General features: G+C 42.6%; 2 protein-coding genes across 2 annotated transcripts; both read left to right on the top strand.

Annotated features, from left to right (window-relative positions):
• The first annotated feature begins 1,016 nt into the window (after positions 1–1,016).
• Positions 1,017–5,499, top strand: LOC115457342 (olfactory receptor 1052-like). Its single transcript, XM_030186758.1, has 2 exons — positions 1,017–1,041; positions 4,508–5,499. Exons 1-2 carry the CDS (start codon positions 1,017–1,019, stop codon positions 5,497–5,499), a joined length of 1,017 nt encoding a protein of 338 aa, XP_030042618.1.
• Positions 5,500–13,796: 8,297 nt separating this feature from the next.
• On the top strand, positions 13,797–14,726 carry LOC115457341 (olfactory receptor 1019-like). The gene has a single exon (XM_030186757.1). The coding sequence runs from the start codon at positions 13,797–13,799 to the stop codon at positions 14,724–14,726; it is 930 nt and encodes a 309-aa protein (XP_030042617.1).
• Positions 14,727–16,582: the final 1,856 nt, after the last annotated feature.

Here is a 16,582-nt window from a genome sequence, read left to right as displayed (position 1 = left end):
GTTATTTCTGAAACAACTGACAGTACAATGAAAACACTAGCGTCAGGGGTGTTACATAGAAAGGGAAATGAAATAGTAGCAGTGTGTGATGGATGCAGGGAAGCAGAAACGGGGACGTTATTAGTAGCAAAGTTTCTAAAGAGAATGGATCAGGAGGCGGGATTGAGAAAAAGAATATGAAAACATCAAAATGCCATTCTGGATTGAGTCCAGCATCTTGTTTCCAACAGTGGCCAATCCAGGTCTCAAGTGCCCGGCAGATCCGAAAGAGTAGGTAGATTCCTGGCAGCTCACTCCCAGGGATAATCAGTTAATTTTCAAGTCTACGTAGCTAATAACTGTAAATGGATTGTTCTTCCTGGAAATTATCCAAAGCCCTTTGAAACCAGCTGTGCTTCATGCCTTGACCAGATCTTGCAGCCACAAATTCCGTGGCTTGATTATGCACTAGGGGGTCCTTTTAAAAAGGCATCCTAGAGATGCCCGTGTATTCCTAAGGCATTTCTAGCATTTAGCGATTGCTAAAAACGCAACCGCACCTTTGAAAAAGACCCCCCTTAGTAAAAACAATCCTTTTTCTAGTTTGTTTTAAATCTACCTGCTAGTTCAATGAACTATTCCTTAATCCATTCTCTAATTAGCTGTTCCAGCCTATTCATGATTCTATAATCCTCGATCATGCCCCCTTTCACTTCTTCCAAGATCCCTAACCTCTTTATTCTTTGTTTATAGGAGAGCCGTTCCATCCCATTTATCATTTTTGTAACTCTTCTCTGTACCTGTTTCAAATCCTCTCCATGTTTTCTGAGATGGTGGTGACCAGAACCACAGAGATAATCAATCTATGGTATGAGCGGACATTAAGTAAGAGACATTATAATATTCTCAGTGTTATTTCTATCCCTTTCTGAATACACTTTCATGTTCTATTTACTTTTTACACCACCTCCGCTACCCCACACTGAGGTGAAGGTTTCAACATATTGGCCACAGAGCACTAAAGATCATTATTCCGGATGGTGAATCCTGAGCAGATCAGAGGTGAGGCCCAGGGTGAGAGAATGAAGGGAATAGGGGTGTGACACACAGAGGGGTTGAGCCTCCTAGTAAGGAGGAAAACATTTAGGGCATTGGTCAGTTTTTTGGGGGTCTTGTTCCACGCAAAGAGGATCTGATTTTGTTCATGTGGAAAAAGGAAATGTAGCTACAACTTTCAATCCCTGTTTTGTGTAGGGTACATTTCCCTCTCTTTGGAATTCTTTGTCACTTGCTCTGCGGTTGTAAAAATCAAATTTGAGATTTAAAAAAACTGATGAAAGTATGGCTGTTTATGCAATATTTTGACTGTTAATATCTCCTGTGGTTGTTGGGGAATGGGCTTTTGTCAGGAGGAGGGACTTTATCTGTTTTTTCTAGTGTATCTCTGCTTATTATTATTGTTTCATTGTTATTTGGTTAAGATTGTTGTGTTATTTTGAATCCCTTCCTCTTGTGTTTTGTACTGTCTTTGTTTTGTTTTTAGGACTAGGGGGCATGCGATAAAACTACAGTGTAGTAAATGTAAAACAAATCGGAGAAAAGTTTTCTTTACTCAACGCATAATTAAACTCTGGAATTCGTTGCCGAAAAGGCGGTGAAGGCGGTTAGCTTGGCAGAGTTTTAAAAGGGGTTAGACGGTTTCCTAAAGGACAAGTCCATAAACCGCTACTAAATAGACTTGGGAAAAATCCACAATTCCAGGAATAACATGTATAGAATGTTTGTACGTTTGGGAAGCTTGCCAGGTGCCCTTGGCCTGGATTGGCCGCTGTCGTGGACAGGATGCTGGGCTCAATGGACCCTTGGTCTTTTCCCAGTGTGGTATTACTTATGTACTTATAATGAAAGACCAGGATACTGTGCTTGAAGACTGCAGAGTGCAGAGCATGTGAAAACAGCACAAAGAACTGCTGAAGCTAAAATCCACTGTCTCATGATTATACCTTTATTAGGATAACGTATGATATTTCCCCTCACTTCCCCTGTCTGCAGAACTGTAAAATATTTCTGCCGCTTTCTACTGAATAAATGCACCTTTTGCCCATGCTCTCCTGAACGAGCGATGAGCGAGATCTATTTATCAGATAAAAGTTTTCAATTGATACAGTGTCATAAAAATACCAAGAGAGTCAGATTTTCCTCCTTGTTCTGCGATTTACCTCACTACATTTCCAACACAGCATACAACCTTAAATCCTTTACGTTTCATCAGCTCTTCTACTACTAGTACTTATCATTTCTATAGCGCTACAAGGCATACGCAGCGCTGCACACGATACACAAAAAGACAGTCCCTGCTCGAAGAGCTTACAATCTAGATAAGACAGGTAAACAGACAGAACAATTAAGGCTAAGGGAATAAAGAGGTGAGGATAAAAGGACAGGGCAAGTGAGTAGTGGTTAGGAGTCAAAAGCAGTGGTAAAGAGGTGGGCTTTAAGTTTGGACTTGAAAACAGCCAAAGACGGGGCTAGACGCACAGGCTCGGGAAGTCTATTCCAGGCGTGAGGTGCAGCAAGATAAAAGGAACGGAGTCTAGAATTAGCAGTAGAGGAGAAGAGGACGGATAAGAGAGATTTATCTACAGAACGGAGTACCTGAGGGGGGGCGTAGGGAGAGACGATAGTGGAGAGGTACTGGGGAGCAGCAGAGTGATACATTTATAGGTCAATAAGAGAAGCTTGAACTGAATATGGAAACGGATAGGGAGCCAGTGAAGTGATTTAAGGAGGGGGCTAATGTGAGCATTGCGACTTTGGCGGAAAATGAGTCATGCAGCAGAGTTTTGGACTGATTGAAGAGGAGAATACTTCTCATTCTAGTGTCATATTGATATCTAGAATAATTACAATGGGCCTGATATTCAGACTGCGGGAATTAGCCCATCTCCTGCGGTCGGCGCCGAGCCCAGATATACAATGACGGGCCGCTTCCAGTGACCGGCATTGAAAATCCAATTTATTTTTGGCCAGTTTGAACTTAATCGGCCAAGCCAATATTCAGCGTTGGCCGGTTGAGTTTGAATCAGGCCAAAGATATTCCAGGAACTGAAGCGGCTTAAAGTGGGCCACCAAATTCACGCTGAAAATTGACAGATAGACGGTTTTATTTCTCGATATAATTGGCTATCCGCTAACCACAAATTTTCAGCAGGTCATGACCGGCCATGTCCCACTGATAATTCACGGATGGCCGGTTATGGGGCATTTAACCATCTAGGCACCAATCCGGGCCAGTTAAATGCTTCTGAATGTCAGGGGAATGAATTTAAGATCATCTTGTTCAGATTTATTTTAATGCATCTGGAAACAGTTCTATAACTAAGCGACAAAGTTAGGTGCCTCAACACGGCGAGCTCTTTCTCTAACGGCATTGGTGGGCTCAGATTCCGTTACAGAATGCAAGTATAAATCAGCATCTCCGCACTTAGAATTAGGTACGCCCACTTGCACCATGTGAATCGAAGGAGTACATGTGCAGTGGGAGCCCCACCCGTGCTGCCCCCAAACGTATGCCCCTTGCTTTTACATGCTAACCCACAGATTCTGGGAAGATCGCCCAAAGTTGCGTATGCAAATATAAACCCATTATTGACGTTAATTTGGATTTGCGTTGTATCTATTCTGTAAGACTGCAGGTCTAAAGCTTCTCATGTGCAACTCAAAAGGGCGTTGTGGCCAAGGGAGGGGCATGAGCAAGTCAAGGGCATTCACAAAAGATGCACACAGTGTTACAGAATAGCAGGGGATCTACGTCCAATTTGCATACCAGAATTTACACCAGGTTTCAACTGGCATAAGTCCCTTGTGCCCAAAGTTGAATTTGTTACTCAATGCTGTTGTATCAAGAGTGCTCATCCCGGAGCGTCCTTTATACATTAGCATTGAGCGCCAAATTTTATCGGCAACAAATTTTTAGTGTCATTTATAGAATCTGGCTCTCAGTTTGCAAATGTTAATGCCTCGTTTCTAGAATCACCTCCATATTGCTTATGTCTGTGGTCCTCACTGATATGGCCCTAATCCACTGTTTCTTTCTTAGAAATAACGACATCTCCTCCTTTTATTCGTCCACCTCTCATTTGCTGATTTCGCTCCTAACTCATTCAAGATACTCCAACTTGTGACTCACTTCTACACTCTAATACTGTCAGTGGCTTTCATACTTGTCCCGTTGGCGCGCCCTAATGGTCTTTCTTATGCTTTTTTAAAGGTGGGTGTGCTAGGAGGCCCTCGGAGAAAATGATGGATGTCTTCCAAAGATCCCCATTATCGAAGTAATAAATCACTGTATGGCCAAATCTGGGTGGCTTTGAAGAAGGCTATACTCTGTATGGACTATGCTTCCTTTCAGCTCAGGTCAGTGTATGTGTCCCGGGTAGGACCTCGTAGCTGCATCTTTACTGTACATTCAATGAACTTTTTTCCACTGATGCCAACTTTTCACTTATTTTTTCATCATTGTTTCCAGAACACAGAGAAAGGAAAAATTCCACCACAGCAACAGAATTCATCATTCTGGGATTTTCTGAATTTCCAGAGCTTCAGATTCCATTTTTCCTTCTGTTTTTACTGGTTTACCTGATTGTCCTGTTGGGGAACCTCATTATAATAACCGTGACATGCCTGGACCCTCGCCTGCACACCCCCATGTACTTTTTCCTCTGTAACTTGTCCTTCGTTGATATCTCTTCCACCTCAGTCACTCTCCCCAAACTGCTGGATATCTTTTTGAGGAAAAATCAGCGCATTTCTGTACATGGGTGTTTTATACAGGTATATTTTTTCTTATTTTCACTGTGTGGAGAATTTTTTCTGCTTTCAGTCATGGCTTATGACCGCTACGTCGCAGTATGTCACCCCCTGTGTTACGTGCTGATCATGAATTGGAGCGTCTGTGTTCTTTCAGTTGCAGGGTTATGGATTGCTGGATTTTTGGATTCTCTGACATACACTGTCCTTCTTTCAAGATTTTCTTATTGCAGATCCAACAAAATCAACCATTTCTTCTGTGATATCTCAGCGCTGCTAAAACTCTCCTGCACCAGCACCTCTACCGTTGAGTATACAATTTTTATTGTGGGAACTTTTGTAGCAGTGCCATGTATCAGTTTAACCTTTGTATCTTACATCTACATCATCTCCGCCATCTTGAGGATCCGTTCTGCAGAGGGCAGACGCAAAGCCTTCTCCACCTGCTCCGCCCACCTGACTGTCGTTATTCTCTTCTATGGGACACTGCTCTGTTCATACATGAGACCAACGTCTACGCAATCCCTTGAACAAAATAAATTCTTTGCTGTATTGTATAATGCCTTAATCCCCATGTTCAACCCCATAATTTATAGCCTAAGAAACCAAGAGGTTAAAAAAGCCCTAATAAATGTATTTACCAGAAAACTATGTTATCGAGATCAGAAAAACATGTTCTCTGCGACTGTAAAACTTCATGGCAAGAGATAAGGTGAGAGCAACCTTCCCATGAATATGTAGAGACCTTAGAGTTTTGGTTACAGGATCCTACATCAGGGCCAGCCCAACCATTTGGCAAAACTAGGCAGTTGCCTAGGGCCGCAGCTTCCTGGGGCAGCAAAGAGCAGCTGCAGTCTAAGCAAAGCGGTAGATTCTGACAATCGGACAAACTCAAAGAATCCTCAGCGTTTACTTTAGCCTGCGATTTTACCGGATTTTTGTGTGGTGATCATGATTGATTGGGGGGGGGGGCTGAAGGCTAAGGGCATGAAAGTTAATTGAGGGGAGGGTGTAAGGCTGAAGTTTTGCCTAGGGTGTCCACTGCCTTTGCACTGGTTCCGTCCTACAGCAAACTCTACTGCTTCTATACATTTCAGTTCTATTGGAGCACCATATCTTCATTTCCCTATTGCATCAGTGACTTCCAGGCAGAAGCAGTGGTATCTTCTGTCCTTCTCAACCCCAGTTTCTAGAAGGTAGAAGTTACCCTGGAACGCAGTATTCTAGTCAGGTGAGGAAAACTGTTTATGAGTGAACTCTCCTTGGGTATAAAACCCTGTCCCACAGTTCAATATTCATCTCTGGCTTCAAGCCTCTCCGGCCGTGAACCTATGATGTAGGAGACAGCTACATTCAACCTAAAGCCCTTGCTATTGAGATCTAGAAATACTGGACAGTACAGAAGGATTGGAGAGAGATTTCAGATCAAACAGGAGACTGGAGCCACTTAAGCATCTACTCTGCCTGGGTGCTCAAGGGTAACCCTCTGCACCCCTTCTGAGAGACTTTGAAGTTCAGATAGACTAGGGTTGCATGTATAATTTCAACAGGGCGAACTAGATACCTTCCATCTATTGATGAGCCAGGAATAACTCTCTGGCCCAAGAAACAACTTGTGAATATCTATATTACAGGGTTCATAACTCCCTACACTGGACTACCTCACAATTCGGACACGTGTAACGTTCTATGCACCACACCTGTTGTCCGTACCGTAAATGAACTTTCTACGTTTGACTATCTAACCACCCTTTACTTTATTCTATCATTTATGAACTCTAATGCAATACCACCGTGTAATTTATGCTGTCATCAATGTATCATAATGCTATACTGTATAATGTACATGCTATACCAATCTGTATTTCTCAGATCCGGAAGTGGCGACTGTCACTCTGGCATTATGTAAGCCACATTGAGCCTGCAAATAGGTGGGAAAATGTGGGATACAAATGCAATAAATAAATAAATAAAGGATCCATATACATCCCAGCAGAACCTGACGTTACGGTTTGTGGTTTATTGCATTTAATACACCGTCTTTCGGCATGCAACGACAAAACGGTTCACAACAAAAGAAAATATGAAGGAAATTTGAAAAGAACTACAGTAGCAAACAGGGAAGTGAATAGAACAGAGGTGAAGAAATATGTGAGGGAGAATACAATGGAGAAAGAGGAGAATGGTGAAGGTTTTTTCCTCTGGGATTTAGAGTGGAGTGATCAGGCTCCAGAGACTCTGTAAATATTCCTCTTTTGATGCTCATCAACTCGGACTTGCACAGCCTCTGCCACAATGCATTTGTCCCTTGTTGACTTTAAGAGATGCTGTTTCAGTAAAATTGTTGGTTCAGAACACCAGCTTTGGAGTGGACTGAATTATTGTGAGAATGGGAAAAATGGAGAGAGTGCAGAAACCTGTGTATGGACTGCGTGGGAATCAATATGGTCAGATATGCCGCATAAGGCGAGAAGTTATTGGCTACCAAATTATTGGCTTTTTGAGGATTAAAGGCATCGCAGATTCTGATGTAAGGAAATCCCAGAAATGATTAAAGGGTACCTATAAAAAGTCTGCTGAAAATCAGGCAGTGTATGGGTGCTTCAAACAAATATACTTTTTCATTTCTTTACCGTGTATCGAATACATTTTCCTTACAGTCATGACTTATGATCGCTATGTGGCCATCTGTCACCCCCTGCGTTATGCTGTAACCATGAATCCAAGAGTCTGTGTACAGATGGCTGTAGGGGACTTGGATCTTTGGGTTCCCTGATACCATTGACAGACACCGTCCTTACATCACATCTGTCTTATTGTGGGTCCAATGAGATTAACCATTTTTGCTGTGATGTCACCACTGTTAAAACCCTTCTGCACCGGGGGGGGGGGGGGGCTAGAGAGCGGCTACAGAATGGCAGCATGATCAAGGAGCTCCTCACCCCCCCCCCCCCCCCCCGGTTTAATAACATGATTTAACCTTCCTTTTTTGCAAGGAATTCTTAACAAACATCATTCTCTATCATCCATCTGATGGCTACTAACAAACAATCAAAGACTGAAACAGCATTTGCAATGGGTTCCAGCTCAAAAAGAACAAAACCGGATCCACCATTGCCGGATAAAAATACAAGCGACAAACCTGATAACGCCGCTTCTTTTTCCTTACTAACGGAACAACTAACTTTGATAACAGGAATGCTCTATGAGAACTTTTCTGATATAAAACAAACTCGGAGGTGGCTCATATTAATGCGCATCTTGAAATGTTTGAAGGAAGAATCGAGCGTTTAGAACAACGAAAACTCTTCTGCACCAGAACCTCCACCACTGATCATGTGACTTAAATTTTAGGTGTAATTATAACCCTACCCTCATCCTATGTCTAAATGATCTTTTCCATCCTGAGGACCTGTAATGCAGTGAGGAGACTCAGGGGCTGTTTTACTAAGCCAAGAAGATGCCTATGTGCTCCGAACGTACGCCAATTTCGAGTTACCGCCCAGCTACCATGTGGTTCTTGCAGTAATTTCAGTTTTGGTGCACAGCCGCTACACGTGTCCGAAAAATAAAAAATTTTTTCTGACGCGCATAGATTACCGCCCTGTTATCGCGTGAGACCTTACCACTAAGTCAATGGCTGGTGGTAAGGTCTCAGACCCAAAATGGATGCATGCCAATTTTTATTTTGCCGCACATCTATTTTCAGCCAAAAAATTTTAAAAGGCTTTTTTTTACAGGCGTGCTGAAAAATGAATCTGCGCCGTACCCAAAACCCGCGTCTACAGTACCACAGCCCATTTTTCAGCGCACCTTAGTAAAATGACCCCTCAAAGCCTTCTCCACCTGCTCCTCCCACCTCATGGTCATTATTCTCTTCTATAGGATGTACTCTTGCTCCGCTCTCCGGGCCTTCGCCTATAGCAGTCCTGGCCTCACATTCAAATACAATGTCCTTTCAGAGGGTTTTTCCCTCATCTGTCATCTACCAAACTGAGTAAGGTGTCTGGCTTGGAGTGGTCCTGCAGCAGCTTAGGCCATCTCTTATCCTCCCCCAAGGTTTACAGTGAGTTTAGAATTGTAACAATGCACAGATAGAGTTGGGCCCTAGCCCTCTCCCCACCCCAGTGGGGAAAGCGCACTTGCATGCACACAGATTGGCCCTCCTCTTCTCGTTGCTATCAAGGTTCACTGTTATTCATGAACTGTAGGTAGCCAATTCAAACTATACAATACCGCCCCCCCCCCCAACCTATTCTTTACCAGCACTTACACCTGATAACCTCCCACATGGGTCAGGGCTGAGATAATTATCTGTTGTCTATCCTCCTGCTATAGAAACCCCTTTCTCCTTTTTGAACCCAGGCAAGGAACCCTTTCAATTGTTCACCTTTCTTTCTAGCCAAGGTAGAAATTCTCCTTACCTTCCTCTCTCCCCAACTCCTCTCTTCCCTCCTCCATTTGCCAGACCATGGGCTCCTCCTCAGGGCCCTCCAGCTGTCTCATATCAGACTTCCCCAGCCTAGCCTCCCCTTCACCCTTAGGATTCTGGGAATTGTAGTGCAGCGAATGCCTCTAAGCCCTATCAGGTGACCTATCTAAGGGCTGCTGGGAATTGTAGTCTTTTGGCCTCTCTGGAGAGGGGGAAAAACTACTCTCTCTCTGTTTCTGTATCATGGCCTTCTAGTTCTGTACTTCCGTGAAGTTTCAGGGTAACAACTGGCCCTCTTTTCCTCCTCCCCCCCTTGCTTCCTTACTTTTTCTCCTGTGCCCTTCACAGAGACTATGATCTCTTTGTATATCAGATCAAACTCCACACAGTCACTAGGTCAGACAAGGTTATTGATATGTTGTAAATTGTTTTAATTTCGGTGTTCAATTCTCTTACTTACAGCCTCAGTAACAAATGAGTTAAACTAAAATGAAACTATTGCACATTTATGTAGATTTTGCTCACACCTTTTTCAGTAGTAGCTCAAGGTGAGTTACATTCAGGTACACTGGATATTTCTCTGTCCCAGGAGGGCTCACAATCTAATTTTGTACCTGAGGCAATGGAGGGTTAAGTGACTTGCCCAAGATCACAAGGAGCAGCAGTGGGATTTGAACCGGCCACCTCTGGATTGCAAGACCAGTGCTCTAACCACTGGGCCACTTCTCCACTAGCAACATTCCGTGTAGAATCACCAATAATAGCAACATTCCATGTTCCACTGCACTACCCACTAGGCTACTCCTCCACTAGCAACATTCCATGTAGAAGCCTGCCCTTGCAGATCGGCTGCGTAGGCTTCTGCTTCTGTGAGTCTGACGTCCTGCACGTACGTGCAGGACGTCAGACTCACAGAAGCAGAAGCCTGCGCGGCCGCACTGCTGATCTGCAAGGGCAGGCTTCTGTTTCTCTGTCCCAGGAGGGCTCACAATCTGAGTTTGTACCTGAGGCAATGGAGGGTTAAGTGACTTGCCCAAGATCACAAGGAGCAGCTCTAGGATTTGAACTGGCCACCTCTGGATTGCAAGACCAGTGCTCTAACCACTAGACCACTCCTTCCAACCCAACACACACTTTTGCTGTGAACTTTGGATTGTCATATGTTCAGCCCCAGGGCTCCTTCTCCCCAAGGGTCCGAGATTGAGAATAAATTATCCTCAATGCCTGGTAATTGTAAGAATGGAGCTGTACAGTCCATCTCAATACTGAGGACTGTAAGTATATTGCTGCTGCTTGTTATTATTATTATTCAATAAAACAATTCTTACATACAATAAGGGGAATGCCAAAGAGATCATAAGAGTTATAGAAATATAACAGAAAGGAAAAAGTGGGGCAGAGGGTCTTGGTGTCCCTTCCAAAGAGCTTACAGCATAACAGAAGGCAGTGATGATGAGCTGAGGGGGACAAGTCTTCTTGCAGAAGGATAATCTTAAGTGAACTCAGAGAATTAAACAGGCAAAGCTTCTATATACTGACGGTCGGAGATGCTCATGGATGAAAGCTTCCGAATGCTGGTTCACACAGAAAAGATCAGATTGAGTCAGAGGTATTAAGAGGGTTTGAATTGATCAAATGAGAATTAGATTAATTTCTAGTGCAAATTCATAAGTGTGCATTCATTCTTCTATCCTCCCTGAATTTCAGCATTCGAGAGCAGTGCTTATTAAACACCATGCACAGGAGTGTCCGTCCCCCTCCCCCCACTGAACAAACAGGTGGATTTCAAAGCAGCGATTCCCATCTGCAAGAGAAAAACATGGATTTTAATCATACAAGTTGTTAGTATGAGCTAGTCAATTGAGTAGAAAAATGATTCAAAATATGGCTTCAGTGTTTTATGTACGAATGTAGGGGTTGCTTTTCTGCACAGCATGGACAGACAGGTTTGTCTCACATGTTCCAATTCTCCACTGTACTTTCTCCTTTCATCACTTGTCCCTTTCTGCATCTTTTGTATGAGTAACTAACACTCTAGTGATACGGTAAGATGGTCCACCCAGTCTGCTCTGTTATTCAGGTCCACACCTCTGATACACCCCAGCCGCCAGCCATGGAAGTGTGATCACTTGTAGGATATTTTCTCTGATTCAAGTCAACTGTTGTTCGCTTCCTCTTTGTTTCTATATCAACCAGGGTAAATATGCACATGAATTCCTTTATGCAACCCAACACCCGACCCTTCATCCCACCAAATGTCTTATGTCTGTGACAACCTATGTATTTCCAAAATTAGTGAGGTCGTTGCCCAAACAACCAACTGCCTAAGTCCTTGACCTTGATAGAAGGCACTGTGACCCAGCTACCTTGACTCAGTTAGCTTCCAGATGTTGTAACCCGTTGCCTCAAACCTGGCTGTCCTGTGACCAAGAGTATCACCAGGTCTTGCTCCTTTGTCCACCCTCGTCACCTGTCCCCTTGTCTCTGTTCTTGAGAGAAAGCACACGGGCAACCAGCAGCTTCTTTTTCCCTTCTCAACCACACCCCAGCCAATTAAACAAAGTTTGAGGGAGCTGCAGACCCCACAGATCTCAAACTGTATATTGAACCGGAGGACGCCTGGTAGAGAGAAAGGTGTCAGTGGTCTCTCGCTCACATTGTCACCTGTCATCAGCAGTCACTGGCAGAGAGGCATAACGTTGGCACAACCCGGGGCTTGTCGGAGCTTTGCTCACTTTTCACTCCAGTTTTGTTGTTTTGAATCAGCTGCTGTTAAAATAAAAGCACATCAAGACTTGTAGGTTTTTGTAATTAAATTATGACTAGCACTAATTCCACTGTTTTCCGACAGATTCCAGTTGGCCATAAAATAATAGCCAATAGTTGACTTTTAGGGTTCTATTAATGTCCTCCAACTAGTATATCATTCACACCAGTTTGTTCAAAGTTCCAATCATGAAATAACTTTATATTCTTAAATAATTTTTTATCTTTTTAAACATGCAGTGCTCAGTATGTGCTATTCTGCCAATTTACCGTAGTTCATGGTGACAGCATAAGGGCACAACAACCCTAAACCATCATGGCACTGAACCTGCCTTCTTTAAAGAAAATTTCAGATGAAAGTGACACATATCTTGTAGGCAATTCAGTCCAGTGCTGCTGCTGATTAATTAACATCCTAGTGTCAGTGCTCGAAGTGCTTTAAAACCAGGTTCATATCCCCATTGTTGTTCAGTGCCAGGTTCAGGACTAGGGGGCATGTGATGAAGCTACAATGTAGTAAATTTAAAACGAATCGGAGAAAATATTTCTTCACTCAACGTGTAATTAAACGCTGGAATTCGTTGCCAGAGAATGTGGTAAAGGCGGTTAGCTTAGCGGAGTTTTAAAAAGGTTTGGACGGCTTCCTAAAGGAAAAGTCCATAGACTGTTATTAAATGGACTTAGGGAAAATCTACTATTTCTGGGATAAGCAGTATAAAATGTTTTGTACTTTTTTGGGATCTTACCGGGTATTTGTGACCTGGATTGGCCACTGTTGGAAACAGGATGCTGGGCTCAATGGACCTTTGGTCTTTCCCAGTATGGCAATACTTATGTACTTATGACATGATGGTTTAGGGTTGTTGTGCCCTACGGTATTATTTTAACGACAGCAGATTCAAAATAACAAAACAACTGTAGTGAAAAGTGAGCAAAGCTCTGACTAGCCCCGGGTTGTGCCAACGTTATGCCTGTCCGTGATCTCTTCTAAATAAAGAAAACCATTTACGATTCCTCCATGTCCTGATAGGTATCTCACCCTGACGTGTAATTTCATGGTGGTTTTTAATTTTCACTATGATCTGGTTTCCAGCAGGATCTCAGAGAAGATCGCCAAAGATGATGACTTCCCCAACACATTCCCAGCCTTCTCCTAAAACAAGTCACGCTGAGCGTCATAAACTTACATCTTCTTTCAACCACGGTAACACTGGCAAAGTTATTCTGTATGTTACAGCAGGCAACATAATACGGGCATTTAAAAATCTTGGAGAAGAGTCAGCTGAAGCAAAATATGATAGAGGTATATAAAATACTGTGTAGAGTGGAACAGGTAGACGTGAATCGCTTGTTTACACTTTCCAAAAAATACTAGGACTAGGGGACACACAATGAAGCTACAAAGTTGTAAATTTAAAACAAACTGGAGAAATTATTTCTTCAATCAACATGCAATTAAACTCAGGAATTTGTTGCCAGAGAATGTGGTAAAAGCATGTAGCTTAACAGGGTTTAAAAAAGGTTTGGATAATTATCTAAAAGAAAAGTCCATAAGCCATTATTAAGAAGGACTTGGGAAAATCCACTACTTATTTCTAGGATAAGCAGCATAAAATCTGTTTTACTGTTCTGGGATCTTGCCAGGCACTCGTGACCTGGATTGGCCACTGTTGGGAAACAAGATACCGGGGTTGAAGGACCTTTGGTCTGTCCCAATATGGCAATGCTTATGTTCTTATGTTCCAACCATTTGCATGAGATGAGCTCAATGTCTATTTTATTTAATCTCTCTTATTTTCTCCTAGAATTCATGAAAGAGGAAAATACCACCAGAGTGACAGAATTCATCATTCTGGGGTTTCCTGAATTTCCAGAGCTGCAAATCCCCCTTTTCCTTCTGTTTTTACTAATCTACCTAACTATCCTGGTGGGGAACCTCACTATAATAACCGTGACGTATCTGAACCCTCGCCTGCACACCCCCATGTACTTTTTCCTCTGTAACTTGTCCTTCCTCGATATCTCTTACACCTCAGTCACCCTCCCCAAACTGCTGGACATCTTCTTAAGGAAGAGTCATGGTATTTCTGTTTATGGTTGTTTTACACAGCTCTATTCTTTTCTGTGTTTATCATGTGTCGAATTTGTTATTATTTCAGTCATGGCTTATGATCGCTATGTTGCAATATGTCACCCCCTGCGTTATACTCTTATTATGAATGAAAGGGTCTGCATACTCATGGCCTCAGGGACCTGGATCTTTAGTTTTCTGGAACCAGTGACACACACTTTCCTGGTATCCCATTTATCTTACTGTAGCTCCAACGTTATTAACCATTTCTTTTGTGATTTCTCAGGATTGCTAAAACTCTCCTGTACCAGCACCTTCACCCTTAATTGTATGACTTATGTATGGAGTGCCATTTTTGGTCTACCTCTTTGTCTGTCAACCGTTGTGTCTTATATCTACATCATCTCTGCTATTCTGAGGATCCGTTCTGTGGAGGGGAGACGCAAAGCCTTCTCCACCTGCTCCTCCCACCTCACGGTCCTTATTCTCTTCTATGGGACTATGTTCTGTTCATACGTTAGACCTACCTCAATGCAGTCACTGGATCAAAACAAGCTCTTTGCTCTGTTGTACAATATATTAATTCCCATTTTTAACCCTGTGATTTACAGCCTCAAAAACAGAGAAGTAAAAGGAGCTTTAAGAAAAGCATTTAGCAGAAAATTATGACATCCAAAGATCAGGAGAATGTTTTCTGTATATGTGGCTGTCAAGTCTCACAGCTGATTAACAGGAAAAAAAACATAAGAGAGACAATGAGCAGCTACAGCTAAAAGTAATCCTACAAAAAAGAATTCGACAACAAAGCAGTAAATGCAAATGTTTATTGAATAGTAACCAGAAATTATGATGGTTAACTTCACAGATGTTTGGTTTCTCTTAATGTCCTTGTAGTAACCTGGTTCATTATGTATATATCATGTTATTTTAGACTCCTGATGCAGGCCTTACAGCCAAAACACAACCCATGTCGAGTCGTTTGAAGATTGGTCATTAAAGGTTTTGAAGCAACAAGCTGTCTCTTGTCATCTTCGGGGGCATGGGCGGGTCACAAGATTATAGAGTACCCGGGTTCGTTCCCAACTTGCAGGCCAGGATTAACACCAGATTTTAGCAGATTTTAGCCCAAAGTTGAGTGTAGGAATTCGCGCTAAGCGCCACTCTATAAAGGTTGCTCAGTCCAGAGCACCCATAATAGAGTCGCTGTTAATGCAGATTTTTCCCGGTGCCCTAATTTCGGTGCCATTTACTGAATTTAACCCTTCAATTATGACCCGCCAGAAGACGTTTTTGGCCCTACCCTCTTCTATTAATGTGTGTGATTCTACCCCTAAAAGTACGAATCTCTGTCCTTGAACTCTACTGGACTCAGCGTTGGTTAAAGTGCAGAGCATTCAGGCAAAAGCACCTCTGCATTGCGCATTAGTCCCCAACCTTTGGGAATCATTTTTTTTCTAGATATTTCATGAATGTAAAGAAATATTTCAATTCAATGAATAAGTTATACATCTGTAGAAGATATTGCAATAACTACTTTGCGTGAATAAATTATTTTACCATCTGCAGAGAATAAAATTAATAACATTTATTTCTAACCTGCTTTATCTGAAAATTCTAAGTGGGGAACAAAAGTGCATACAACTTAAAGTAAAACAGTACAAGTCATACAACAAAGAGGCCCTTTTACAAAGGTACATTAGGATCTACGCACGTGCAGTGTGCGCCAAAATGAGACTACTGACAGGCTACCATGTTCCCCCCCCCCCCCCCCCCCCGGTGGTAATTTCAGATTTGCCATGTGCCCATAATGCCTGGGTGATTTATTTATTTATTTCCTCCCACATACCGCATTTCTGATGGTAATCAGCAGTTGCCGCACGCCAACCGGTCACCATGCACGTAGCATGTGAGCCCTTACCGATAGACCAATAAGTGACATTAAGGGCTCAGGCCAGTTTTAGGCGTGCGCTGGTTTCAGTTTTACCACATGTACTTTTCCCGTCCCGTTAAAAAAAGCCCTTTTTTGCAGACGCGGTAAAAGCTGGCCTGGTGCGTGCCCAAAACACGCACCTACACTACCACAGACCACTTAGGCACGCCTTTGTAAAAAGAGCCCCATAAAGCATAATTACACAATCAACAATATTATTCTGATGACCCGTATGCTTGAATAAACATGTGGCTTTTTAGGTTGTTCTTAAACTGAGCAATGTTCTGTACAGAGAGAAGCTCGACAGGTAATGCTTTCCACAACTTTGGGCCTTTAATATAAAAAATGAAAAATCTATACTCTTCGAGATGCACCTGCCAAAATGATTGGAGCCTCAAGAGAATGTGTGGACCACTGAAGTCTATGGAATTAAATGATGGGAATTGGGAAGGTGATGCCATGGAAGTATATGGAGATGAATGATTGGGTTAGACGGGTGATATATTTTAAGTCTATGACAGTAAATGAAGAAGTTGCAAGAATGATACCATTGACCTCTAGGAGGTGAATAATTAGTCATTGTAATCATGAAGGT

Source organism: Microcaecilia unicolor, chromosome 14, assembly GCF_901765095.1.
Source record: "Microcaecilia unicolor chromosome 14, aMicUni1.1, whole genome shotgun sequence".
NCBI classification, from domain to species: domain Eukaryota; kingdom Metazoa; phylum Chordata; class Amphibia; order Gymnophiona; family Siphonopidae; genus Microcaecilia; species Microcaecilia unicolor.
Note: the sequence above shows the minus strand (reverse complement) of the source record. Positions and strands in the feature narration are given on the sequence as shown.